The following is a 27,764-nucleotide window of genomic DNA, read 5'->3' as shown; positions in this document are numbered from 1 at the left end:
GGAAAAATGACTTGTGTCATGCAAAGCTTGCCAAAACTACAGTTTGTTAACAAGAAATTTGTGGAGTGGTTGAAAAATGAGTTTTAATGACTCCAACGTAAGTGTATGTAAACTTCCAACTTCAACTGTATATACACTCTGGTTATTTATATATATATATATATATATATATATATATATATATATATATATATATATATATATATATACACTGTGGTTGTGTAAAAGGGTGATAGAGAGAAAGAGAGTGACTGATTCTTACTAGCTCTGGTTTACTATTCTGGTGATTATGATCGTGACAGTGGTTGTTTAACCTACTTTATTTGAATGCACTGATAGTACAATGCTCTGGAGAAGAGTGTCTGCTAAATGACTAAAATGTCATGTAGATGTAATGAAAGGGACTCAGTGGGAGGGCCCCTCCTAACCTGCTGGCGATATGTGTCCATGCCCGGGGGATGGCACACAGCATGGCACAAAAGGCACAAATTGCCAGGATGGAGAAGAGGCAGAGGTAGAGCAGGCCCTCTACCCCATCATAACACACACCGATCAGGGCATCCAGGTAGTCCTACAGCGTGGACAAAGAAAACACACACACACACACATTAGCAGAGAGCAGACAATCTGAGAGATGTTGTGAAGTATATATTATATCATATAATAACAATAATAATAATAAATGCCATTTAGCAGAAGTTTTTTTCCCAAAGGGACTTAGTCATGCAAACATTTGACGCATGGGTGGCCCTGGGAATCGAACCCACAATCCTGGCATTGCATATGTACACAGCAGAGTCACCATCCTGTAGAACTAGATACATTGACAGTGCTGCCGTGCATTGGTATCCAGTAGTGTACTACTATACCCACGATGTATACATGTCTGTCTACGTGACTGCACCTTGTTGAGTCCTCTACAGTCCAGTAGGGCAGTTAGCTGGTGGAGGCTAGCCTCTGATGAGTTGAGTAGGTGCTGAATGCCCAGTAGGTCTCTCTGTGGAAAAGACAAGTGTAGGATTCAGTACTCATAACATTCAACGCTTACACGCGCGGTCTCACTATACCACAGGAAAATGAAACACTGACCTCGGCGGTAGGGAAGAGAGGCACAGCGAACTGCAGCAGGCCCTGTATCTGTATCTGCATGGTGGTCAGAGACCTCTGGAAGATGGTCAGAGACTGCAAACACACACACACAAAACAACATGTCAACTTCTGGATATTGTAATTATCATACATTAGTGGGCTTGTCAGTTTAGCTTTAGTCCAGCAGAGGGCAACAAAAGCCCAATCATTAACAGCAAGTCCGTCATCCACCAGAATCTGATCGGTCTGCTCTGCGCGCTCCACCCCAGAACAGCCAGTAGACTGGGAACCTCATGAATTTAGCCCTAAAATGGATCTAAGGAATTCTGGCCGTAGTGTGAACGGTATGACTCAAACATTTAAATCATCAAACGACATCTAAATCAAAACAGTTTTCCCAACCATTATAAAATAGACTGGGGCAATAAGTGCCCACTGGCACAGACAGTCCTTCATTGAATTACCCCAAACCAGCAACCATAGCAGCAGCCATCATGTATCTCCTGCCATCTAACATTGTCATTTTGTCTCGGTAGCATGTCTACGATCCAATAACTCACTTAAAGAACAGTAGTGAGGTACAAGGGCAGGCTGGCATAGCTGAAGACACAGTACTGACAGGTTTAGTGCTCTTGAATAGATAATATGTTAAGGTGCTTCAATGTATTACAAAATGTACAATGTTGCAATTTACAGGTAGGCTGGAAATATCTGGGACAAAGGAGTCAGGGAAGTGTGTGTGTGTGTGTGTGTGTGTTTCTCAGTGAGCGATCTCTGTGAGCGATCTCTGTGCTCATGTGTGTTCTGACTGAGTTGGTTATCAGACTGGGTCACGCTTACCTGCACTCTGTTACTGCATTCCATTGATCCTTAGGGGCATCATGTCTACAAGCACAGCGTATTGATCCTTAGGGGCATCATGTCTACAAGCACAGCGTATTGATCCTTAGGGGCATCATGTCTACAAGCACAGCGTATTGATCCTTAGTTGGCATCATGTCTACAAGCACAGCGTATTGATCCTTAGGGGCATCATGTCTACAAGCACAGCGTATTGATCCTTAGGGGCATCATGTCTACAAGCACAGCGTATTGATCCTTAGGGGCATCATGTCTACAAGCACAGCGTATTGATCCTTAGGGGCATCATGTCTACAAGCACAGCGTATTGATCCTTAGGGGCATCATGTCTACAAGCACAGCGTATTGATCCTTAGGGGCATCATGTCTACAAGCACAGCGTATTGATCCTTAGGGGCATCATGTCTACAAGCACAGCGTATTGATCCTTAGGGGCATCATGTCTACAAGCACAGCGTATTGATCCTTAGGGGCATCATGTCTACAAGCACAGCGTATTGATCCTTAGGGGCATCATGTCTACAAGCACAGCGTATTGATCCTTAGGGGCATCATGTCTACAAGCACAGCGTATTGATCCTTAGGGGCATCATGTCTACAAGCACAGCGTATTGATCCTTAGGGGCATCATGTCTACAAGCACAGCGTATTGATCCTTAGGGGCATCATGTCTACAAGCACAGCGTATTGATCCTTAGGGGCATCATGTCTACAAGCACAGCGTATTGATCCTTAGGGGCATCATGTCTACAAGCACAGCGTATTGATCCTTAGGGGCATCATGTCTACAAGCACAGCGTATTGATCCTTAGGGGCATCATGTCTACAAGCACAGCGTATTGATCCTTAGGGGCATCATGTCTACAAGCACAGCGTATTGATCCTTAGGGGCATCATGTCTACAAGCACAGCGTATTGATCCTTAGGGGCATCATGTCTACAAGCACAGCGTATTGATCCTTAGGGGCATCATGTCTACAAGCACAGCGTATTGATCCTTAGGGGCATCATGTCTACAAGCACAGCGTATTGATCCTTAGGGGCATCATGTCTACAAGCACAGCGTATTGATCCTTAGGGGCATCATGTCTACAAGCACAGCGTATTGATCCTTAGGGGCATCATGTCTACAAGCACAGCGTATTGATCCTTAGGGGCATCATGTCTACAAGCACAGCGTATTGATCCTTAGGGGCATCATGTCTACAAGCACAGCGTATTGATCCTTAGGGGCATCATGTCTACAAGCACAGCGTATTGATCCTTAGGGGCATCATGTCTACAAGCACAGCGTATTGATCCTTAGGGGCATCATGTCTACAAGCACAGCGTATTGATCCTTAGGGGCATCATGTCTACAAGCACAGCGTATTGATCCTTAGGGGCATCATGTCTACAAGCACAGCGTATTGATCCTTAGGGGCATCATGTCTACAAGCACAGCGTATTGATCCTTAGGGGCATCATGTCTACAAGCACAGCGTATTGATCCTTAGGGGCATCATGTCTACAAGCACAGCGTATTGATCCTTAGGGGCATCATGTCTACAAGCACAGCGTATTGATCCTTAGGGGCATCATGTCTACAAGCACAGCGTAATAGGAGCTGAAGTCCACTGGGTTATGGAGCTAGCTGAGGCTGGAGAGAGAACGACTACTTCTCACTGCCTGACACCCTGACCTAAAAACCTCCTCCTGAGAAGCTTAGAGACCTTACTGAACCCCACGAGAGAGGGAGGGAGGGAGGGCGGGCGGGAAAAAGAGAGAGAAACAGGGAGACAGAGGTCAAAGCAGGTATCATTGAACCGGTGCTGGTGCTGATGAGTAGTACCTGCTGGAATGGGTTGGGGAGGGCCTGGCTGCAGTACAGATAGTAGTGCACTATCTCTGTAGAGAACAGGAGACACCAACAACAAGTCAGAAAGACTCAGCAATAACATCTCTTTAAGAAGAATATGATTACAGCCAGAGGTGGGTTTAAATCATCTTGAAATTACAGCTTCATCAAAGTGACATTAACAGCATCATTTGTCTTTAACTCACCAGAACTGATTAGGTCCTTGGTGTGGTTCATGATGAACTTGTCTGGGGTCACACAGAAGTCACTGGTGCTCTGAACACAAGAAGAGGCTAAACTAATGTCAAAGTAGACTATCAAACACATGTATGCACACCACACACACAAACTGTTCTTTGAATGCTAAATAACTCCTGGGTTTAATAAGAATACGTACAGGTTCAACTAATGAGCCTCTGTTTGTGAGTACATTGTTCCATAAAGGGGGGGGGGATTCATACCGGCTGCTCTGCTCAAACTATAATTATTCTTGTGAAGGAATTCATTATGCATTCATTTATTATGTGCCCCGGCGTGAAGCTGCAGCCATCTTGCAAATGTCAGTGTTTTTTTCCCCTTTAAATGGCAGCAGTCTCCCTTCATTAAAGCATCACAACAATATCCCAACAACAGCAACACACACACACACACACACACACACACACACACACACACACACACACACACACACACACACACACACACACACACAGCTCATTTAACTGGGCCACACCATGCAGCCAGGATACAGCAGCTCATAGCTTTCTAATGAGATCGCGGCTTCCTCTTAATATAATGCAATCTCTGTCACACCATAGTGACGACCAGTTACTGTTAGTTTATTGGTAAGCACCACACCTGTCCTTTATTATGGTCCTGGATGATTATTCTGGCAGTCACCATCCACCTACACCCACCCACCCACACAAGGTTAATGGTGGCTAATCCACTGTGTTGACAGTAGCAACCATAGCAGCCTAATTGTTAATGTACATTAGTAATTATCTATCTTGCCATTGTCAGGCATGAGAATGTTAGCTCCCAGGCACAGAGAGGGTAATAGAGTAGACACTGAAAGGCTGATCCTAGATCAGCACTCCTACTCTGACACGTTACATACCCATCATAAATGCACTGTTCTAACCCAAGATAGGGAAGGAATCTATTTTGACCATCTTGGACCAAACAAGAGGTGAGATTGGTGTAGAAGCAGGAAGTGGTACACCACAGAGCACCCTGTGATTTGTTCCAAACATCCTGACCTCAGTTAATCTCTAAACAAACCAGGCCTGTGCTTTTAGGTCAGATACAGTGTGTGTGTGTGTGTGTGTGTGTGTGTGTGTGTGTGTGTGTGTGTGTGTGTGTGTGTGTGTGTGTGTGTGTGTGTGTGTGTGTGTGTGTGTGTGTGTAATCAAACCCAGCATTTAAGTCTCAACCTAAACTACAGTCTAAAATAAAACGTGTAATATTGACATGGAATCTTTCCGTTCTGTTGTGGCCTGCAGCTAACCCTCTGGCTTATACACTATTCATTATCCATGATCCACAGCCCCAAGTCAAAACGAGGAGGGAACAACTTTCCATGATCCACAGCCCCAAGTCAAATCAGGGGGGGCGACAACGACAACAAACGAAGTGAAGAAAAAGGGAACACGACGAGCCTTAGGCGTGTGGTGACTCAGCAGCATCTATGCATTTGAAAGACCCCTCTTCCTGTTTTAATAACAGAGATTTACATGCATTCAGATGCTCCAAGTTAGAAACAGAGATTCACATGCATTCAGATACTCAAGGATAGAAAGGATAGAGGATAGGATAGAAAAAGGATAGAAAAAGATTCACAAGCATTCAGATGCTCCAAGATAGAAACAGAGATTCACAAGCATTCAGATGTTTCAAGATAGACACAGAGAATTCACATGCATTCAGATGTTTCAAGATAGACACAGAGAATTCACATGCATTCAGATCATCCAAGACAGACACAGATAATTCACATGCACTCAGATGCTCCAGGATAGAAACATCATCATCATTCGTTTCATAATCCCTGACAGAACATCATTGACTAGTTGGTTGTATAATGATGATTACAGATCTGGTTAACTATACACAGTCAATACAAAACATGAAGAACACCTTCCTAATATTGAGTTGCAACACAAACACCTCAGATGATGTAAAATACGGTCTAATCTAAAAATAATGTAAAATAGGGTCTAATCTAAAAATGATGTAAAATAGGGTCTAATCTAAAAATGATTTAAAATAGGGTCTAATCTAAAAATGATGTAAATTAAGGTCTAATCTAAAAATGATGTAAAATAGGGTCTAATCTAAAAGTGATATAAAATAGGGTCCAATCTAAAGATGATGTAAAATCTAAAGATACACAAAAATGTGTTTTTAGATCATTGACGTTAAAGGTTAGAAAATGACAATTTATTGTAAAGAAATGATTAAGTAGTTTGACAACCCTGTTTGTAAGCTTTTAAATGATATCAAACTCAACCGTTTATCTTTTCCAGTGATGAAGACATGGATGTGTCATGATAGGGTGGTGTATGCAAAATGGGTCAACTTTTAGTACCTCTATCTCCTGAATGTTTTGGCATTCAGGTCCAAAAAGTCACTTTCTGACCACTTCTACCATGGGAAAATATGTATGGAAAGTTTCATTGAAATTAAAAGGGGTCCAAAAAATGATCCCTTTCTCCTTTTCCAGCAGCCTCTTTTCTGTCTCCAACTCCTTCTCCTCAGTCTTCGTCATACCTAGTTTAATCTGACTCAAGACAGACATCCAATCACATTTTTTTCAGACAGCAGTAAGGGGTAAGAAATGTTGGTTGAGAAAATACCCTCTCCATTAAAATCAAAACAAATTTTATTGGTCACATACACGTGTTTAGCAGATGTTAATGCGGGTGTAGCGAAATGATTGTGCTTCTAGTTCCGACAGTGCAGCCATATCTAACAAGTAATATCTAACAATTTCACAACATATACCTAATACACACAAATCAAGGTAAAGGAATGGAATTAAGAATATATAAATATATGGACGAGCAATGTCAGAGCCGCATAGACTAAGATAGAGTAGAACAGTACAGAATACATTATATACTTCTTAGATGAGTGTAAGATATGCAAGATATGTAAACATTATTAAAGTGACTAGTGTTCCATTTATTAAAGTGGCCAATGATTTCAAGTCTATGTATATAGGCAGCAGCCTCTCTGTGCTAGTGATGGCAATTTAACAGTTTAATGGCCTTGAGGTAGAAGCTGTTTTTCAGTCTCTCGGTCCCAGCTTTGATGCACCTGTACTGACCTTGCTTTCTGGATGACAGCGGGGTGAACAGGCAGTGGCTCGGGTGGTTGATAGCCTTGATGATCTTTTTAGCCTTCCTGTGACATCAGGTGCTGTAGGTGTCCTGGAGGGCAGGTAGTTTCCCCCCGGTGATGCGTTGTGCAGACCGAACCACCCTCTGGAGAGCCCTGCGGGTGTGGGCGGTGCAGTTGCTGTACCAGGCGGTGATACAGCCCGACAGGATGATCTCAATTGTGCCTCTGTAAAAGTTTGTGGGGGCTTTAGGTGACAAGCCACATTTCTCCAGCCTCCTAAGGTTGAAGAGGCGCTGTTACGCCTTCTTCACCACGCTGCCTGAGTGGGTGGACCATTTCAGTTTGTCAGTGATGTGTATGCCGAGGAACTTAAAACTTTCCACCTTCTCCACTGCTGTCCTGTCGATGTGGATAGGGGGGTGCTCCCTCTGCTGTTTCCGGAAGTCCACGATCATCTCCTTTGTTTTGTTGACGTTGAGTGAGAGGTTATTTTCCTGGCAACACACTCCCAGAGCCCTCACCTCCTCCCTGTAGGCTGTCTCGTCGTTGTTGGTAATCAAGCCTACTACTGTTGTGTTGTCTGCAAACTTGATTGTGTTGGAGAAATGCTTGGCCACGCACTCATGGGTGAACAGGGAGTATGGGAGGGGGCTGAGCACGCACCCTTGTGGGGTCCCAGTGTTGAGGATCAGCGAAGTGGAGGTGTTGTTTCCTACCTTCACCACCTGGGGTTGCGGCCCGTCAGGAAGTCCAGTACCCAATTGCACAGGGCAGTATTCAGACCCAGGGCTTAGAGGGTACTATGGTGTTGAATGCCGAGCTATAGTCAACAAACAGCATTCTTACATAGGTATTCCTCTTGTCCAGATGGAATAGGGCAGTGTGATGCCGATTGCAACATCTGTGGACCTATTGGGGCGGTAAGAAAATTGAAGTGGGTCTAGGGTTTCAGGTAGGGTGGAGGTGATATGATCCTTGACTAGTCTCTCAAAGCACTTCATGATGACAGAGGTGAGTGCTACGGGGCGATAGTCATTTAGTTCAGTTACCTTTGCATTCTTGGGTACAGGAACAATGGTGGCCATCTTGAAGTATGTGGGGGCAGAAGACTGGGATAGGGAGAGATTGAATATGTCCGTAAACACACCAGTCAGCTGGTCTTCACATGCTTTGAGGACGCCGTGATGCCGTCTGGGCCGGCAAGTGTTAACATGCTTAAATGTCTTACTCACGTCGGCCACGGAGAAGGAGAGCCCACAGTCCTTGGTAGCGGGCCGCATCAGTGGCACTGTGTTATCCTCAAAGCGGGCAAAGAACGTGTTTAGCTTGTCCGGAAGCAAGACGTCGGTGTCCGTGACGTGGCTGGTTTTCCTTTTGTAGTCCGTGATTGTCTGTAGACCCTGCCACATACGTTTCATGTCTGAGCTGTTGAATTGCGACTCCACTTCGTCTCTATACTGACGTTTTGCCTGTTTGATTGCCCTGCGGAGGGAACGACTACTCTGTTTGTATTCTGCCATATTCCCAGTCACTTTGCCATGGTTAAATGTGGTGGTTCGCGCTTTCAGTTTTGCGCAAATTCTACCATCTATCCACAGTTTCTGGTTAGGGTAGGTTTTAATAGTCACAGTGGGTACAACATCTCAAAATGGCGCAATTGTTGAGTGTTTAAGCAGCACGAGTACTAGCATCGATATGCTGATAGAATTTAGGCAGCCTTTTCCTCAAATTTGCTTTGTTAAAATCCCCAGCTACAATAAATGCAGCATCAGGATAATGTATATGGTTTCCAGTTTGAATAAAGTCCAGTGAAGTTCCTTGAGGGCCGTCGTGGTATTGTCTTGCGGGGGGATATACACGGCCGTGACTATAACCAAAGATAATTATTTTGGGAGATAATACGGTCGGCATTTGATTGTGAGGTATTCTAGGTTGGGTGAAAAAAAAGGACTTGAGTTCCTGTATGATGTCTCTCTGGAAAGAAACCCTTGACCTGAGCTCGTCAACTTTATTATCCAGGGACTGAACATTAGCGAGTAATATACTCGGAAGCGGTGGGTGGTGTGTGCGCCTCCTAAGTCGGACTAGAAGACCGCTCCGAGTACCTCTCCTTTGCCGGAGTTGTTTTGGGTCAGCCTCTGGAATAAGTTAAATTGCTCTGGGTGGTGCGAACAAAGGATCCGCTTTGGGAAAGTTGTATTCCTGGTTCTAATGCTGGTAGTGCTGGTGAGATACCGCCGCTCTGATATCCAATAGTTCTTCCCGGCTGTATGTAATAACACATAACATTTTCTGGGCTAACAATGTAAGAAATAATACATAAAAAAACAAAATACTGCAAAGTTTGCTACGAACTAGAAGCGAGGCAGCCCTCTCTGTCGGCGCCATCTTGATAGTACTATGCACTTGCAATAGTACTTGTCTATGTAAACGCAATATGGCTTTACGTTAACACATTGTGAATACGTATTCAGAGCACATATAAAGGCATATCCCTAAGGATTTGTGCCGGAAAACGATTTAATGTGATTTCTCCCAAACTCACACATGCACGCAGAGTATAGACTCACACACACACACTCTACAAGAACACTTTCAAAGTGAGAGTGAACACTCATGGCCCCAAAGCAATTTGTCTTAGCTGTCAGCCATGGTGAGAATTGATTAGCACAGTAACAGTTGGACATGGTCCTGAGTTGTTTCAAAATTGTGCCATATTCCCTAGATCAGAGCTCTCCAACCCTGTTCCTTCCTGGAGAGCTACCCCCTCCTGAAGGTTTTCACTCCAACCCTGTTCCTGGAGAGCTACCCCCTCCTGAAGGTTTTCACTCCAACCCTGTTCCTGGAGAGCTACCCTCCTGAAGGTTTTCACTCCAACCCTGTTCCTGGAGAGCAACCCCCTCCTGAAGGTTTTCACTCCAACCCTGTTCCTGGAGAGCTACCCCCTCCTGTAGGTTTTCACTTTAACCCTGTTCCTGGAGAGCAACCATCCTGTAGGTTTTCACTTTAACCCCATTTGTAACTAACCTGGTTCAGCTTATCAACCAGTACATTTTTAGAATCAGGTGCTCTGGATTAGGGTTGGAGAGGGTAGCTCTGGATGGCAGGATCCGGCTGTATGTTTGACACCCCTGGGGTATAGGGTTCCATTTGGAACACAGACCTCAGAGTCAAATTAGCTCACCACAGCAGTGGCCAGGTCAGCTCCCAGAGACGCCCAGCTCAGGATCAACGTCAGCACCCCAAACACCATCATACTGCATGGACACAGAGAGAGAACTTTAGGTATTATTACACTGTTAATAACACACTATAATAATTATAACACTGGCCAACAAACATTAGAACTCTTCAAATTGCTATAGTCATAGTGTAGTCACCAAGTATGCAGTCATCAAGGATGTGATAATCAAAGATGATGTCATCATTAGTGATGGGGGAATATCTTGAACATCAAATTGCAATAAAATCATAGCATCAAATCACAATACATATCATATCGGTCCCTCAGTATGGTGATAATATTGTATTGTGAGGTCCTTCAGTATGGTGATAATATGGTATGGTCAGGTCCCTCAGTATGGTGATAATATGGTATGGTCAGGTCCTTCAGTATGGTGATAATATGGTGAGGTCTCTCAGAATGGTGATAATATTGTATTGAGAGGTCCTTCAGTATGGTGATAATATGATATGGTCAGGTCCCTCAGTATGGTGATAATATGGTATGGTCAGGTCCCTCAGTATGGTGATATTGTATGGTGAGGTCCCTCAGTATGTTGATATTGTATGGTGAGGTCACTCAGTATTGTGATAATAAGATATGGTGAGGTCCCTCAGTATGGTGATAATATGGTATGGTGAGGTCTCTCAGTATGATGATAATATTGTATTGTGAGGTCTTTCAGTATGGTGATAATATGGTATGGTAAGGTCCCTCAGTATGGTGATAATATGGTATGGTGAGGTCCCTCAGTATGGTGATAATATGGTATAGTGATAATATGGTATGGTGAGGTCCCTCAGTATGGTGATAATATGGTATGGTGAGGTCTCTCAGTATGGTGATAATATGGTATGGTGAGGTCTCTCAGTATGGTGATAATATGGTATGGTGAGGTCCCTCAGTAAGGTGATAATATCGTATGGTGAGGTCCCTCAGTAAGGTGATAATATCGTATGGTGAGGTCTGGGCTGTTACTCTGCCTCGCCATTCAAAAGTCCTCTCTCCGGAGACTGAGAAAGCTCTGTAGAGAACAGCATATGAAGAGTAGGAGAGATGTCAGGGCGCATCATCTCTGCTGTCCTCCAGTCGATAACAGCCTCTTTACAACTTCATGATGCAGGCAATGAGACACGCCTCCTGTCTGCTCCCTCCAAACCATCCCCCCATGGACAGACAATAGGAAATGCATTTCTCTGCCCCTCTCGACCCCCCACTAACTCCAATCCACCCCCTCTCCACTTATGAACTAATGCCTTCAGGAAATTACATCATCACCATGTGACCACAACCTTGTAGTGCAGTGGAAACGTGTGTGTTTGTGTGCATATACATAGTGTGTGTCTACGTACACTACCGGTCAAAAGTTTTAGAACACCTTATTTTTACTATTTTCAAAATTGTAGAATAATAGTGAAGACATCAAAACCATGAAATAACATATATGGAATCAAGTAGTAACCAAAAAAGTGTGACAAGGTGAGACAGAGGGCCAAGATGAGTTACATGCTTACTATATGCTGAGTGTGTATGATGTGTGTGTATTTGTATTTATTATAGATCCCCATTGGCTCCTGCCAAAGCAGCAGCTACGCTTCCTGGGGTTTGGCAAAATTAAGGCAGTAAACATGTATTAATCACATCTTTACTAATGCTGCAGAAACGTGCTTTAAAGCAGTATCAAGATCCATCAGATGTAGTGATCACAATACAGTTGCCATATATAGGAAAATCAAAGTTCCAAAGGCTGGGCCTAATATAGTATATAAGAGGTCATACAATAAGTTTTGTACTGATTCCTAGGTTGTTGATGCAAAGAATATTTGTTGGTTTGCGGTGTGTAATGAGGAGTAAACACAATTTTCCCCCAAACTTTACTAAGGGTTGGTCACAGGCTGATTGGTCGGCTAGTTGAGCCAGTAAAGGGGCTTTACTATTCTTAGGTAGCGGAATTACTTTTGCTTCCCTCCAGGTCTGGGGGCACACACACTCCAGTAGGCTTGAATTGAAAATATGGCAAATAGGAGTAGCAATATCGTCCGCTATTATCCTCAGTAATTTTCCATCTAAAAACTGTCAGACCCCGGTGGCTTGTCATTGTTGGTAAACAATCATTTTCCCACACTCACAATTCCAAAGCTCGTCTTTTATAATTAGGTCAGATATACTTGGATGTGTAGTGTCAGCGTTTCTTGCTGGCATGTCATGCCTAAGTTTGCTAATCTTGCCAATGAAAAAAATAATTAAAGCAGTTGGCAATATCAGTCGGTTTTGTGTTGAATGAGCCATCTGATTCAGTGAATGATGGAGCCGAGTTTGACTTTTTTCCCAAAATTTCATTTAAGGTGCTTTAAAGCTTTTTACTATCATTCTTTATGTCATTTATCTTTGTTTCCTAGTGTAGTTTTTTATTTTTATTTAGTTTAGTCACATGATTTCTCAATTTGCAGTATGTTTGCCAATCAGTTGTGCAGCCAGACTTATTTGCAATTTATTTTGCCTCATCCCTCTCAACCATACAATTTTTCAATTCCTCATCAATCCACGGGGATTTAACAGTTTTTACAGTCATTGCATTAATGGGTGCATGCTTATTAGCAACTGGAATAAGCAATTTCATAAATGTGTCAAGTACAACATCTGTTTGCTTCTCATTACACACCACAAACATATTCTTATTCACATATTCTTTACATCAACAACACAGGAATCACTACAAAACTTATTGTATGACCTCTTATACACTACATTAGGCCCAGCCTTTGGAACTTTGGTTTTCCTAGATATGGCTACTATATTGTGATCACTACATCTGATGGATCTGAATACTGCTTTCAAGCACATTTCTGCAGCATTAATAAAGTTGTGATTAATGCATGTCGGTGATTTCATTCATGTTCTGTTTGTAACTACCCTGGTAGGTTGACTGATAACCTGAACCAGGTTGCAGGCACTGGTTACAGTTTGAAGCTTTTTTTTGAGTGGCCAGCATGATGAAACCTCTCTGTTGATATAACATAAATGATCAAGCATTTCACACATGTTATCCAGATACTGACTGTTAGCACTTGGTGGTCTATAGCAGCTTCCCACAAGATTGGGCTTTAGGTGAGGCAGATGAACCTGTAGCCATTTTACTTCAACAGTATTTAACATGAGATCCTCTCTATTCTTTACAGGAATGTGGTTCTGAATATAAACAGCAACACCTCCACCACTGGCATTTCTGTCTTTTCTGTAAATGTTATAACCTTGTATTCCTACCACTGTATCAAAGGTATTGTCAATGGGCATTTCTGAGTCAGAATATGAATGTCATATGTTACTAGCAAATTATTCATTTTAATTAACCTTGTTTCTTAAGCTACTTATGTTAACATGGGCTATTTTGAGCACTTTTCTGGGATGCTTGCTTGTTTTCATTGCTTTACTGGGAAGCTTAGCATAAGTAGATATGCTTATGTTATTTATTTTAGTGCAGGGTGAGCTGCACACAGTGGACTTCCTACTAGGGCACACAGCCTCAGTGATAACAGCATACATCTGGTTCATAGGTACATGATTGCTACATACAATAGCTGTAGGATCAGCAGAGGCATTCAGGGCAGTCAGAGGGACATCAATTAAGTTACTTACATTGTGTCTACCAATGCCCCTGGTATAATGTACATTTACTAAAGCATTATGATGACTCAGCGACACAATGGTAGGGATTAACTGAGCTGGGCTTGGGTCATTGATAAGTCATTGTCCCAACACAGACGTATAATGCTGTGAAAGGATCCATGAACCCAAATGATTCGGGTGTATCCCATCCTCCTTATAAAACGTGTTTTGTTTACAAAAGGTATCAAAATTGTCAACAAAAGTTACACCCATTGAACTGCAATAATCACGTAGCCAGTTGTGAAGAGAAATAATCCTGCTAAAGCATTCAATACCACAATTCAGAGAGGGCACAGGACCAGATATGATGGGTCTTTTATTAGAGTCTAGCAAAGTCAATCAGCTCTTTGAAATCCAGTTTCAACTGTTCAGAGCTGCCCTTCATAATGTCATTAAAACCCACATGGACTATGATGGAATCGATGTCCATGTCCTGGTGTAGTACATACGGGAGCAGCTTAGTAATGTCATTTACACGAGCTCCGGGATAGGACATTGTTTTTGCACCAGGAAGAGTCACATTTCTTACCATGGAGCTGCCCAAAATCACGGCTGGCGAGAAAGATGAGGAAATCCAACCACTCCCATGCTTCACAGGATGGTGCAGGTCTCTGACAGATGGAGTAGCCCTGCTCAATCCAGAGCAGGGACAGAAGGTTGCCGACGTCGACTTCGAAATCGTAGGGGAAGGAGTTGGAATAGGCATAATGGCCGAAGACACAGGTAACCCCCCCAGTGACGAAGGTGCAGGAAGATCAGGCTCCAGGGTGGCAAAATTATTCGTTTTTTGTATCCGCTCCGGGCCTCTCGTTGGGAGTCTAGACAGCTTTGCGGGAGGCCGCTGTCTTCCCCGGCTCGTGACATGCGACCATCATCGATTGCTGTGCTCCTTCTTGCTGTGCTCCTTCGACTCCACTATCAGATGGGGAGGAGAGGCAGGAGATGACTCCCCTGGTGAACGAACTCCAGGCAACACCGGCCAGTCGGATAACGACAAGACAGAGATGTATCCAACATGCACGAATACAGTCCAGCCACCGGCGTAGAAAAGGTAAACACTCCATGCGACTGCATGGTAAAGGAAGCCACCTCAAGCCTATAATCGTCGACAAGAAAACAATTGCCACATTGGAACTCTGAACGATCCAGTTTGTCCCTCACAACCGTAGTAGATAAGCTCCTACAGCACTGGAAACCTTCATTTTTTTGGCACCCTCCTTGGGTTGTGCCGTGGGGGAGATCTTCGTGGGCTATACTCGGCCTTGTCTCGGGGTAGTAAGTTGGTGGTTGGAGATATTCCTCTAGTGGTGTGGGGGATGTTCTTTTTTCAAAGTGGGTGGGGTTATATCCTGTCTGTTTGGCCCTGTCCAGGGGTGTCGTCGGACGAGGCCACAGTGTCTCCTGACCCCTCCTGTCTCAGACTCTAGTATTTATGCTCCAATAGTTTGTGTGTCAGGGGGCTAGAGAGAGTCTCTCCCCCCCCAGTCCACCTAGTCATGCTGCTGCTCCAGTTTCAACTGTTCTGCCCGCGGCTATGGAACCCTGACCTGTTCACCGGACGTGCTACCTGTCCCAGACCTGCTGTTTTCAACTCTCTAGAGACAGCAGAAGCAGTAGAGATACTCTGAATGATCAGCTATGAAAAGCCAACTGACATTTACTCCTGAGGTGCTGACCTGTTACACCCTCTACAACCACTGTGATTATTATTATTTGAACCTGCTGGTCATCTATGAACAATTGAACATCTTGGCCATGTTCTGTTATAATCTCCACCCGGCCACCCCTCATAGCCTGGTTCCTCTCTAGGTTTCTTCCTAGGTTTTGGCCTTTCTAGGGAGATTTTCATAGCCACTGTGCTTCTACACCTGCATTGCTTGCTGTTTGGGCTTTTAGGCTGGGTTTCTGTACAGCACTTTGTGACATCAGCTGATGTAAGAAGGGCTTTATAAATACATTTGATTGATTGATTGACTTCTCCAGTCAGAGGGCTCCACTGGAAAACTCATCTTGGACTAACTTTGTTAGCTTGATAGCTAACATTAGCAGCTTAGCGGCTCTTTCAAGCAGACTTTAATCTGTCAGTTAAGTTATGATGTGTGGGTGTGTGTCTGATGTGTGTGTACGATGTGTGTCTGTGTATGATGTGTGTGTGTGCGCCATGTGGAATCCCTCTCACTGTACAGCACAGGGCTGAAGTGCTCATAGTGGAAATCATTATGGATGACTATAGATACTGAACTGATTGTGTGTACATTTAGTATTTCTTAGATATTAACATAGACCTACATTGTCCAGTGAAATTCTCTACCTTCCTCCCTCACTGCCTCCTGCCCTCCTCTACACCAGGCTTAAAACAGCTTCACATGAAGAACTAAATAATTCAAGCTATTCCAGACTAGAAATGTAAAAAAAGAAAATATATATTTCAGTCAACTGCACATGTAATTCATGTTCGTTATCTAAGACCCATAAAACAGGTCAAGTGTTAACTTGCTACAGTATATTAACACTCTAGGAAGTCTGGGGTGGTTCTTGAAATGGCAGTTATGGCACGATTCCAAGTCAATTCAATCAACCACAAATATATAGTTCTTGGAAATGGGCATGGCAAATCTCCAAGCAGCCAATTCCACCAAACAATACTTTAAAGAATTGAACAGAACAGTAACAGGGGCAGAACAGTAACAGAACAGTAACAGAACAGTAACTGGGCCACAACAGTAACTGGGCCAGAACAGTAATAGGGCCAGAACAGTAACAGAACAGTAACAGGGACAGAACAGTAACAGGGACAGAACAGTAACAGAACAGTAACTGGGACAGAACAGTAACAGGGCCAGAACAGTAACAGAACAGTAACAGGGACAGAACAGTAACAGGGACAGAACAGTAACAGAAACAGGGACAGAACAGTAACAGAACAGTAACAGAAACAGGGACAGAACAGTAACAGTAACAGAGACAGAACAGTAACAGAACAGTAACAGGGACAGAACAGTAACAGGGACAGTAATAGGGCCAGAACAGTAACAGTAACAGGGACAGAACAGTAACAGGGACAGAACAGTAACAGTAACAGAGACAGAACAGTAACAGGGACAGAACAGTAACAGGGACAGAACAGTAACAGGGACAGTAATAGGGCCAGAACAGTAACAGAACAGTAACAGGGACAGAACAGTAACAGAACAGTAACTGGGACAGAACAGTAACAGGGCCAGAACAGTAACAGGGACAGAACAGTAACAGGGACAGAACAGTAACAGGGCCAGAACAGTAACAGGGACAGAACAGTAACAGGGACAGTAATAGGGCCAGAACAGTAACAGGGCCAGAACAGTAACAGGGCCAGAACAGTAACAGGGACAGAACAGTAACAGAACAGTAACAGGGACAGAACAGTAACAGAGACAGAACAGTAACAGGGACAGAACAGTAACACGGACAGTAATAGGGCCAGAACAGTAACAGAACAGGAACCGATCAGTAACAGGGGCAGAACAGTAACAGGGGCAGAACAGTAACAGAAAGAGCAGTAACAGAAAGAGCAGTAACAGAAAGAGCAGTAACAGGGACAGAACAGAAACAGTAACAGAGACAGAACAGTAACAGGGACAGAACAGTAACAGGGACAGAACAGGGACAAGGACAGAAGCAGGAACAGAACAGTAACAGGGACAGAACAGTAACAGGGGCAGTAGGCTACTCACGTTGTCAGCAGCCAGCGAGACTGTTTGGCTAGGCCCAGGCAAGCCGCCAGACAGATCACCAGATCTAGAATCAGTAGCAGCAGGTAGGTGAGCCACCTAGAGGACACAGAGGAAATGACAGCCAGTCAGTGTAACAGATCTAGAATCAGTAGCAGCAGGTAGGTGAGCCACCTAGAGGACACAGAGGAAATGACAGACAGTCAGTGTAACAGATCTAGAATGAGTTTCAGCAGGATCCTAGAGGACACAGAGGAAATGACAGCCAGTCAGTGTAACAGATCTAGAATCAGTAGCAGCAGGTAGGTGAGCCACCTAGAGGACACAGAGGAAATGACAGACAGTCAGTCACAGTTCTCTTTTCTTCCTTGATTTACTCTTATGGGTTCACTCAATATGGCCACAGGTCCAACCATCACAGTATTTCTATCGTTACAGTAATGTGCAGAGGGAGGAGCCAACCACATTTCAACCCAAATGAGAGTCCGCTGGCTTGCTCATGTACCTAGCTTACACACAACTGGCTGACACTTTACCCCAATAGGATGCATACCGTGTGTGCGTCTGTGTCAGTGTATGAATAGACATGACGTAGGCTGTGTGTGTGCTTGTTATCTTTACTTTTTGCTGACGATGTAAATCTGTGTGTAGGTGTATGTATATGTGTGTGAGAAGAAGATGTAGCCTTAGTCAATGTCTGTGTGTGTTCCGTGCCCTTTCCTGATGCCATCTGCTCCAGTCAGAACAGAAGCAGTGCTATGCAGTAGCTGTGGTCAGTGGTCTCTGGCTGGGGCACAAATCCATTCCAGATGGTTTACTAATGGATGAGCTCAAATCCATATGCATGAATATGTAAAGCTCTGAAAGCTATGACTACGTCCGTCCGTCCACCTCTCGCTCCCCCTCCCTCTATTCTATCCATCTCTCTCCGTCTCTCATATGACGCTCCCTCTCCTCTACCCTCCTCTCTCTCTCTCTCTTCTACCCCCTCCCCCTCTCTTCTACCCCCTCCCCCTCTCTTCTACCCCCTCCCCTCTACCCCCCCCTCTAATCTCTGGGCAGCCAGAGGATAGTACAATACATGTTCAGCAGGGGGCTGTAGGACCACATGCCTGGTGCCTCCTGTGACCACTTCTACTGTGTGTCTCTCAGCCAAATTAAAGTCAAGCTGAACACCATCACAGGCTGGACACCATCACAGGGAATTGGATACATGTATAACAACTCGCTGAATGTGGAGGCTCTCCGCTGAACTATGTTTTAATCTTTTTTTTTTTTTCCATCTGAACTCAGTAAGGTTATAATAATGTTGTGTAAATGTAAAAACAATCTGAACACCGGATAAATACACTATATATACAAAAATATTTAGACACCCTTTCAAATCAGTGGATTCGGCTATTTCAGCCACACAAATTGCTGACTGGTATATAAAATCGAGCACACAGCCATGCAATCTTAATTGACAGCAGAATGGCCTTACTGAAGAGCTCAGTGACTTTCACCGTCATAGGATGCCACCTTTCCAACAAGTCCTTAAATGTCTGCCCTGCTAGAGCTGCCCCGTCAACTGTAAGTGCTGTTATTGTGAAGTGGAAACGTCTAGGAACAACAAAGGCTCAGCCGTGAAGTGGTAGGCCCCACAAGCTCACAGAACGGGACCGCCGAGTGCTGAAGGGCATAAAAATCGTCTGTCCTCGGGTGCAACACTCACTTCCGAGTTCCAAACTTCCTCTGGAAGCAACGTCAGCACAAGAACTGTTCACCAGGAGCTTCATTAAATGGGTTTCCATGGCCGAGCAGCCTATAGATCACCATGTGCAATGCCAAGCATCGGCTGGTGTGGTGTAAAATTCCCGCCATTGGACTCTGGAGCAGTGGAAACGCGTTCTCTGGAGTGATGAATCATCATATCAAAGTTTATTTGTCACATGCTCCGAATACAACAGGTGTAGACCTTACAGTGAAATGCTTACTTACAGGCTCTAACCAACAGTGCAAAAACGGTGTTAGGTGAACAAGAGGTAAGTAAAGAAATAAAAACAACAGTAAAAAGACTGAAAAATAACAGTAGCGAGGCTATAACAGTAGCGAGGCTATATACAGGCACCAGTTAGTCGTGCTGATTGAGGTAGTATGTACATGTAGATATGGTTAAAGTGACTATGCATATATGATAAACAGAGAGTAGCAGTAGCTTAAAAGAGGGGTTGGCGGGTAGTGGGTGGGACACATTGCAGATAGCCCGGTTAGCCAATGTGCGGGGGCACTGGTTGGTCAGGCCAAATGAGGTAGTATGTACATGAATGTATAGTTAGTGACTACGCATATATGATAAACAGAGAATAGCAGCAGCGTAAAAGAGGGGTTTGGGGGGAGCACACAATGCAAATAGTCCGGGTAGCCATTTGATTACCTGTTTAAGAGTCTTATGGCTTGGGGGTAAAAACTGTTGACAAGCCTTTTTGTCCTAGACGTGGCACTCCAGTACCGCTTGCCATGCGGTAGTAGAGAGAACAGTATGGCTGGGGTGGCTGGGGTCTTTGACAATTTTTAGGGCCTTCCTCTGACACCGCCTGGTGTAGAGGTCCTGGATGGCAGGCAGCTTAGCCCCAGTGATGTACTGGGCCGTACGCACTACCCTCTGTAGTGCCTTGCGGTCGGAGGCCGAGCAATTGCCGTAGGCAGTGATGCATCCAGTCAGGATGCTCTTGATGTTGCAGCTGTAGAACCTTTTGAGGATCTCAGGACCCATGCCAAATCTTTTTAGTTTCCTGAGGGGGAATAGGGTTTGTCGTGCCCTCTTCACGACTGTCTTAGTGTGTTTGGACCATTCTAGTTTGTTGATGATGTGGACACCAAGGAACTTGAAGCTCTCAACCTGCTCCACTACAGCCCCGTCGATGAGAATGGGGGCGTGCTCGGTCCTCCTTTTCCTGTAGTCCACAATCATCTCCTTAGTCTTGGTTACGTTGAGGGATAGGTTGTTATTCTGGCACCACCCGGCCAGGTCTCTGACCTCATCCCTATAGGCTGTATCGTTGTTGTCGGTGATCAGGCCTACCACTGTTGTGTCGTGTTAATGATGGTGTTGGAGTCGTGCCTGGCCGTGGGTGAACAGGGAGTACAGGAGGGGACTGAGCACGCACCACTGGGGCTCCAGTGTTGAGGATCAGCGTGGCAGATGTGTTGCTACCTACCCTCACCCCCTGGGGGTGGCCCGTCAGGAAGTCCAGGATTCAGTTGCAGAGGGAGGTGTTTAGTCCCAGGATCCATAGCTTAGTGATGAGCTTTGAGGGTATTATGGTGTTGAACACTGAGCTGTAGTCAATGAATAGCATTCTCACATAGGTGTTCATTTTGTCCAGGTGGGAAAGGGCAGTGTGGAGTGCAATAGAGATTGCATCATCTGTGGATCTGTTTGGGCAGTATGCAAATTGGAGTGGGTCTAGGGTTTCTGGGATAATGGTGTTGATGTGAGCCATTACCAGCCTTTCAAAGCACTTCATGGCTACGGACGTGAGTGCTGCAGGTCTGTAGTCATTTAGGCAGGTTGCCTTTGTGTTCTTGGGCACAGGGACTATGGTGGTCTGCTTGAAACATGTTGGTATTACAGACTCAATCAGGGACATGTTGTAAATGTCAGTGAAGACACCTGCCAGTTGGTCAGCACATGCCCTGAGCACACGTCCTGGTAATCCGTCTGGTCCCACAGCCTTGTGAATGTTGACCTGTTTAAAGGTCTTACTCACGTCGGCTACGGAGAGTGTGATCACACAGTTGTCCGGAACAGCTGATGCTCTCATGCATGCCTCAGTGTTGCTTGCCTCGAAGTGAGCATTGAAGCGATTTAGCTCGTTGTGTCACTGGGCAGCTCGCGGCTGTGTTTCCCTTTGTAGTCTGTAATATAAGCCCTGCCACATAAGACGAGCGTCGGAGCCGGTGTAGTACGATTCAATCTTAGCCCTGTATTGACACTTTGCCTGTTTGATGGTTCGTCGGAGGGCATAGCAGGATTTCTTATAAGCTTCCGGGTTAGAGTTCCGCACCTTGAAAGCGGCAGCTCTCCCCTTTAGCTCAGTGCAAATGTTGCCTGTAATTCATGGCTTCTGGTTGGGGTATGTTCACACAGTCACTGCGGGGCCGACGTGCTCGATGCACTTATTGATAAAGTCAGTGACTGATGTGGTGTACTCCTCAATGCCATCGGAAGAATCCCGGAACATGTTCCAGTCTGTGATAGCAAAACAGTCCTGTAGTTTAGCATCTGCTTCATCTGACCACTTTTTTATAGACCGAGTCACTGGTGCTTCCTGCTTTAATTTTTGCTTGTAAGGAGGAATCAGGAGGATAGAATTGATAGAATCAGAAAGATAAAACTTACAGTTCAACGGACAAATCTGGGTTTGGAGGACGACAGGAGAAGGCTACCTGCCCGAATGCATAGTGCCAACTGTAAAGTTTGGTGGAGGAGGAATAATGGTCTGGGGCTGTTTTTCATGGTTCGGGCAAAGCCCTTTAGTTCCAGTGAAGGGAAATCTTAACATTACAGCATACAATGACATTCTAGATGATTCTGTTCTTCCACCTTTGTGGCAGCAGTTTGGGGAAGGCCCTTTCCTGTTTCAGCATGACAATGCCTCTGTGCACAAAGCGAGATCCATACAGAAATGGTTTGTCGAGCTCGGTGTGGAAGAACTTGACTGGTCTACACAGAGCCCTGACCTTAACTCCATCGAACACCTTTGGGATGAATAGGAACGGCGACTGTGAGCCAGGCCTAATTACCCAACCTCCATGCCCGACCTCACTAATGCTTGTGGCTGGATGGAAGTAAGTCCCTGCAACAATGCTCCAACATTTATTGGAAAGCCTTCCCAGGCGAGGTCATTATAGCAGCAAAGGGGGGACCAACTCAATATTAATGCCCATGATATTGGAATGAGATGTTCGACGAACAGGTTTACACATACACTACATGACCAAAAGTATCTTACTGAATGAGAGGTAGCCATTTATTACAGTACCTCTCATTTATTACAGTACCTGTTGTTACACATCATTAAATATATTGAGGCAAAAATTACCGACAGCCGCTTACAACTGAATGAAAATTAAATCGATTTCAATATTATTGAATGATAGACTTATCTAGGCTATACTGTAGGCTGTTTATGCAGTCATCTCGGTTTTCAATTACAGTATATTTTTATCCTTAGCTTGTTTGTAATAATTGCAAATACATTTCTAGTCACATTCGTTCTGAAGTTATCAGCGGTCACAGAAAGACAGATAAACATCTTGATTTTGTGTTTAGTGGAGATCTTCTGTCTATAAAGTCACACCGGAAGGCAAAAAAGCATTAACGACAGACTTAGCTGTTCTAGGAGTGGCCTGAGGCGTTAAATAACGACAATTTTCAAGTGTAACTTTAGTAGCGATGGCTTTGGGAAACAGCTAAGAGATTTAACGATGCTCCTGCAAAGGTTCTAACGATGAACTTAGCCTTCAGATGCTTTTGGGAAACCAGGCCCTGGTCTATATGCGGTCTGGTCTGGTTATCTTTACATGTAGTACTCTATGTATGCAGTCTGGTCTGGTTATCTATCCCTGTAGTACTCTACGTATGCGGTCTGGTTATCTATCCCTGTAGTACTCTACGTATGCGGTCTGGTTATCTATCCCTGTAGTACTCTACGTATGCGGTCTGGTTATCTATACCTGTAGTACTCTACGTATGCGGTCTGGTTATCTATACCTGTAGTACTCTACGTATGCGGTCTGGTTATCTATACCTGTAGTACTCTACGTATGCGGTCTGGTTATCTATACCTGTAGTACTCTACGTATGCGGTCTGGTTATCTATACCTGTAGTACTCTACGTATGCGGTCTGGTTATCTATACCTGTAGTACTCTACGTATGCGGTCTGGTTATCCATCCCTGTAATACGGTCTGGTTATCTATCCCTGTGGTACTCTACGTATGCGGTCTGGTTATCTATACCTGTGGTACTCTACGTATGCGGTCTGGTTATCCATCCCTGTGGTACTCTACGTATGCGGTCTGGTTATCCATCCCTGTGGTACTCTACGTATGCGGTCTGGTTATCCATCCCTGTGGTACTCTACGTATGCGGTCTGGTTATCCATCCCTGTAGTACTCTACGTATGCGGTCTGGTTATCCATCCCTGTAGTACTCTACGTATGCGGTCTGGTTATCTATCCCTGTAGTACTCTACGTATGCGGTCTGGTTATCTATCCCTGTAGTACTCTACGTATGCGGTCTGGTTATCTATCCCTGTAGTACTCTACGTATGCGGTCTGGTTATCTATACCTGTAGTACTCTACGTATGCGGTCTGGTTATCTATACCTGTAGTACTCTACGTATGCGGTCTGGTTATCTATACCTGTAGTACTCCACGTATGCGGTCTGGTTATCTATCCCTGTAGTACTCTACGTATGCGGTCTGGTTATCTATACCTGTAGTACTCTACGTATGCGATCTGGTTATCTATACCTGTAGTACTCTACGTATGCGGTCTGGTTATCTATACCTGTAGTACTCTACGTATGCGGTCTTGTTATCTATACCTGTAATACTCTACGTATGTGGTCTGGTTATCTATACCTGTAGTACTCTACGTATGCGGTCTTGTTATCTATACCTGTAATACTATACGTATGTGGTCTGGTTATCTTTACCTGTAGTACTCTATGTATGTGGTCTGGTCTGCAATAGCGACCACATCTACTTTAGTCATGTCCCAGTCAGGCAGGCCCGACAGCTGTTTGATGACGTTGTCAGCCATCTGCTGCATGAAGTGCAGGGTCTGTACGTAGTCTCCCCGCGTAGCGAAGATCTCATCCAACCTCGCCAGGTGCTGCTTCAGACCACTCTCCATGCTACCCATGGTGCCCGTCACCTGGAGGAGGAGGAGAGATGGAGAGGAGGAAGAGGGGGAGAGGAGGAAGAAGGGGAGAGGAGGAAGAGGGGGAGAGGAGGGAGAGGAGAAGGAAGAGAGGAGAAGGAAGAGAGGAGGAAGAGAGGAGGAAGAGAGGCAGATGAAAGGGGGAGAGGAGAAGAGGGGGAGAGGAAAAGAGGTGTCAGTACACACAGAATACTCAGTTCATTTACATATGATTAGCAAGAGTTAAGTTCTGTCCCAAATGACACCCTATTCTCTATTTAGTGCACTACATTTGACCAGGACCCATAGGGGATTTATGTGAATATTACAGGGCAGGCTTGACAATGAAGTTCTCAGTTCTAGAGGTCTAATACACTATGGAAGTGACGCAGCATTTTCCAGGAAGTAGTCTTGAAGTTTTGTAACTTTATAGGCTTTTTGAATGGCCTTGAATGGGCAAAAACATAGCACAATGGTCTTCAGCGCAAAGAAAATCTTAAAATGCAGTAAAAGTATCTTAAAACCTCTCTGAGCTAGGTGGGACGTTTGCGTCCCACCCTAGTCAACAGCCAGTGGAATCGCGTGGCGCGAAATACAAATACCTCAAAAATGCTATAACTTCAATTTCTCAAACATATGACTATTTTACACCATTTTAAAAAGACAAGACTCTCGTTAATCTAACCACACTGTCCGATTTCAAAAAGCAAAACATTAGATTATGTCAGGAGAGTACCCTGCCAAAAATAATCACAGCCATTTTCAAAGCAAGCATATATGTCACAAAAACCAAAACCACAGCTAAATGCAGCACTAACCTTTGATGATCTTCATCAGATGACACTCCTAGGACATTATGTTATACAATACATGCATGTTTTGTTCAATCAAGTTCATATTTATATCAAAAAACAGCTTTTTACATTAGCATGTGATGTTCAGAACTAGCATACCCACCGAAAACTTCCGGTGAATTTACTAAATTACTCATGATAAACGTTGACAAAATACATAAATTATTTTAAGAATTATAGATACAGAACTCCTTTTTGCAAACGCTATGTCAGATTTTAAAATAGCTTTTTGGCGAAAGCACATTTTGCAATATTCTGAGTACATAGCTCGGCCATCACGGCTAGCTATTTTGACACCCACCAAGTTTGGGGCTCACTAAACTCAGAATTACTATTAGAAAAATTTGATTACCTTGGCTGTTCTTCGTCAGAATGCACTCCCAGGACTTCTACTTCAACAACAAATGTTGTTTTGGTTCCAAATAATCCATAGTTATATCCAAATACCTCCGTTTTGTTCGTGCGTTCAGGTCACTATCCGAAGGGTAACGCGCGAGCGCATTTCGTGACAAAAAGTTTCAAAATATTCCATTGCCGTACTTAGAAACATGTCAAATGCTGTTTAAAATCAATTTTTATGCTATTTTTCTCGTAAAATAGCGATAATATTCCAACCGGGCAATGTTGTATTCATTCAAAGGCTGAAAGAAAAAAAATGGAGAAGTCTCGTGAACCCGCATCTCAGTCTCACTGTTCCCAGGCTGACCACTTACAAACTCTGCTGCTGTTCATTGCCCAGAGACAGCAGACACCCCATTCCACTTTCTGGCGGCTTTAGAGAGCCAATGGAAGCCTTAGAAAGTGTCACGTTACAGCACAGATGCTGTATTTTTGATAGAGATGCAACAGAAGGACAACAAATTGTCAGACAGGGCACTTCCTGTATGGAATCTTCTCAGGTTTTGGCATGCCATATGAGTTTTGTTATACTCAGACACCATTCAAACAGTTTTAGAAACTTTATAGTGTTTTCTATCCAAATCTACTAATTATATGCATATTCTCGTTTCTGGGCAAGAGTAGTAACCAATTTAAATCGGGTACGTTTTTTATCCGGCCGTGAGAATACTGCCCCCCTAGCCCCAACAGGTTAAACAATGGCGTTTTCATGTTATGATATAATCGTCAAGCCCATTGAAAAGATTGGGGGACAGGACCCGGAAGTAGGATGTAGGGCGTCACCTGCACATCGTATTCAGGAGATGTTGGTTCTATAGGGATAACTTCATTCTGTTACTTTGGGGTCACCATGGTGGTTTGTTAAACAATATTTCCCAGTTAATTCTAGGCTAATGTGGAAATAGACTTCACACAGTTTACTACATACTTAAACTGCGTAATCATACTGCTGCAAATGAGGTCTAGCAACCAGGGCAGCACCCTCCTTGAAACACACAAACAACCAAGAGAATTATAAACTTCCTGCTACTCACATTTTTTTGTAACACTTATTTACACCAGATTGGCCAAACACACAAGATTAAAGGGGTACCAGGACTGCATCCAAAATGGCACCCTATTTCCGATATAGACCACCATTTCTGACTATTTATGTAAAAGTAGCGCACATCTGGTGCCAGTTGGGACACAGTCCAAATGTGGAGCATGATTACACTACCACTTCACTCCCCACTTAATTACAACATGCTTCCAGGGTTGTTGACTGGGAAAGGTTTTTCAGAGACAGTTAATTCCTGGTATTTGATAATTAAAAAGGGCAATAACTGCTTCCATTCAGCCCTAGGTACTTGGCATTCAGTGGGAGTACCGACCACTCATATTGCTTGTGTTTGTGGAGGAGGGGACAGCGCTGTGGTTTGGTTCTGGGGGGCTGCTGGGTGGAAGTAATGAGGTAGTTTGGTATTCAATGTGTGTGGAGTCCTCAATCACTACCGCCTTTGGCTATGGGGGGGTAGAGAGAAAGAACGAGAGGAATTAAGAAATTAAGGGAATTAAGATTGAGAGAGAGACAGAAATAAATAGAGTGTGTGAGAGTAAAAGAAAGAAAGAAGGAAAGAAAGAAGGAAAGTAAGAGAAAGTAAGAAAGCAAGAGAAGGAAAAAAGGAGGGAAAGATAGAAAGGAAAGAAAGTAAGAAGGGAAAGAAAGTAAGAAGGAAAAGAAAGTGAAAGAAGGAAAGAAAGAAAGAGAGAAAGTGAGAGAAAGAGAGAGAAAAAAGAAAGCGAAATAGAAGAGGACCCACGGGAAGAAGATAAAGCTGGTTAGAAGGTTGATTCAGGGAGTTAAGGTGACATTGGCAGATACA

At 44.1% G+C, this 27,764-nt stretch overlaps 1 protein-coding gene across 4 annotated transcripts in view; it reads right to left on the bottom strand.

The window, feature by feature from the left end:
- The window catches only part of LOC115152881 (protein tweety homolog 2-like), a 97,501-nt gene that overhangs the window by 9,884 nt on the left and 59,853 nt on the right, over positions 1-27,764 (bottom strand). For all 4 annotated transcript variants that reach the window (XM_029697778.1, XM_029697779.1, XM_029697780.1 and 1 more), the window contains exons 4-11: positions 24,441-24,661; positions 17,735-17,830; positions 10,317-10,389; positions 3,994-4,063; positions 3,782-3,837; positions 1,090-1,182; positions 905-997; positions 429-571 (exon numbers count right to left, since the gene is read on the bottom strand). In XM_029697778.1, coding sequence (XP_029553638.1) covers positions 429-571; positions 905-997; positions 1,090-1,182; positions 3,782-3,837; positions 3,994-4,063; positions 10,317-10,389; positions 17,735-17,830; positions 24,441-24,661 — 845 coding nt within the window. The remainder of the gene's footprint in view (positions 1-428; positions 572-904; positions 998-1,089; positions 1,183-3,781; positions 3,838-3,993; positions 4,064-10,316; positions 10,390-17,734; positions 17,831-24,440; positions 24,662-27,764) is intronic.

Source organism: Salmo trutta, chromosome 18 (genome assembly GCF_901001165.1).
Source record: "Salmo trutta chromosome 18, fSalTru1.1, whole genome shotgun sequence".
Lineage (NCBI taxonomy): Eukaryota > Metazoa > Chordata > Actinopteri > Salmoniformes > Salmonidae > Salmo > Salmo trutta.
This window is presented reverse-complemented; position numbering and strand designations above follow the sequence as displayed.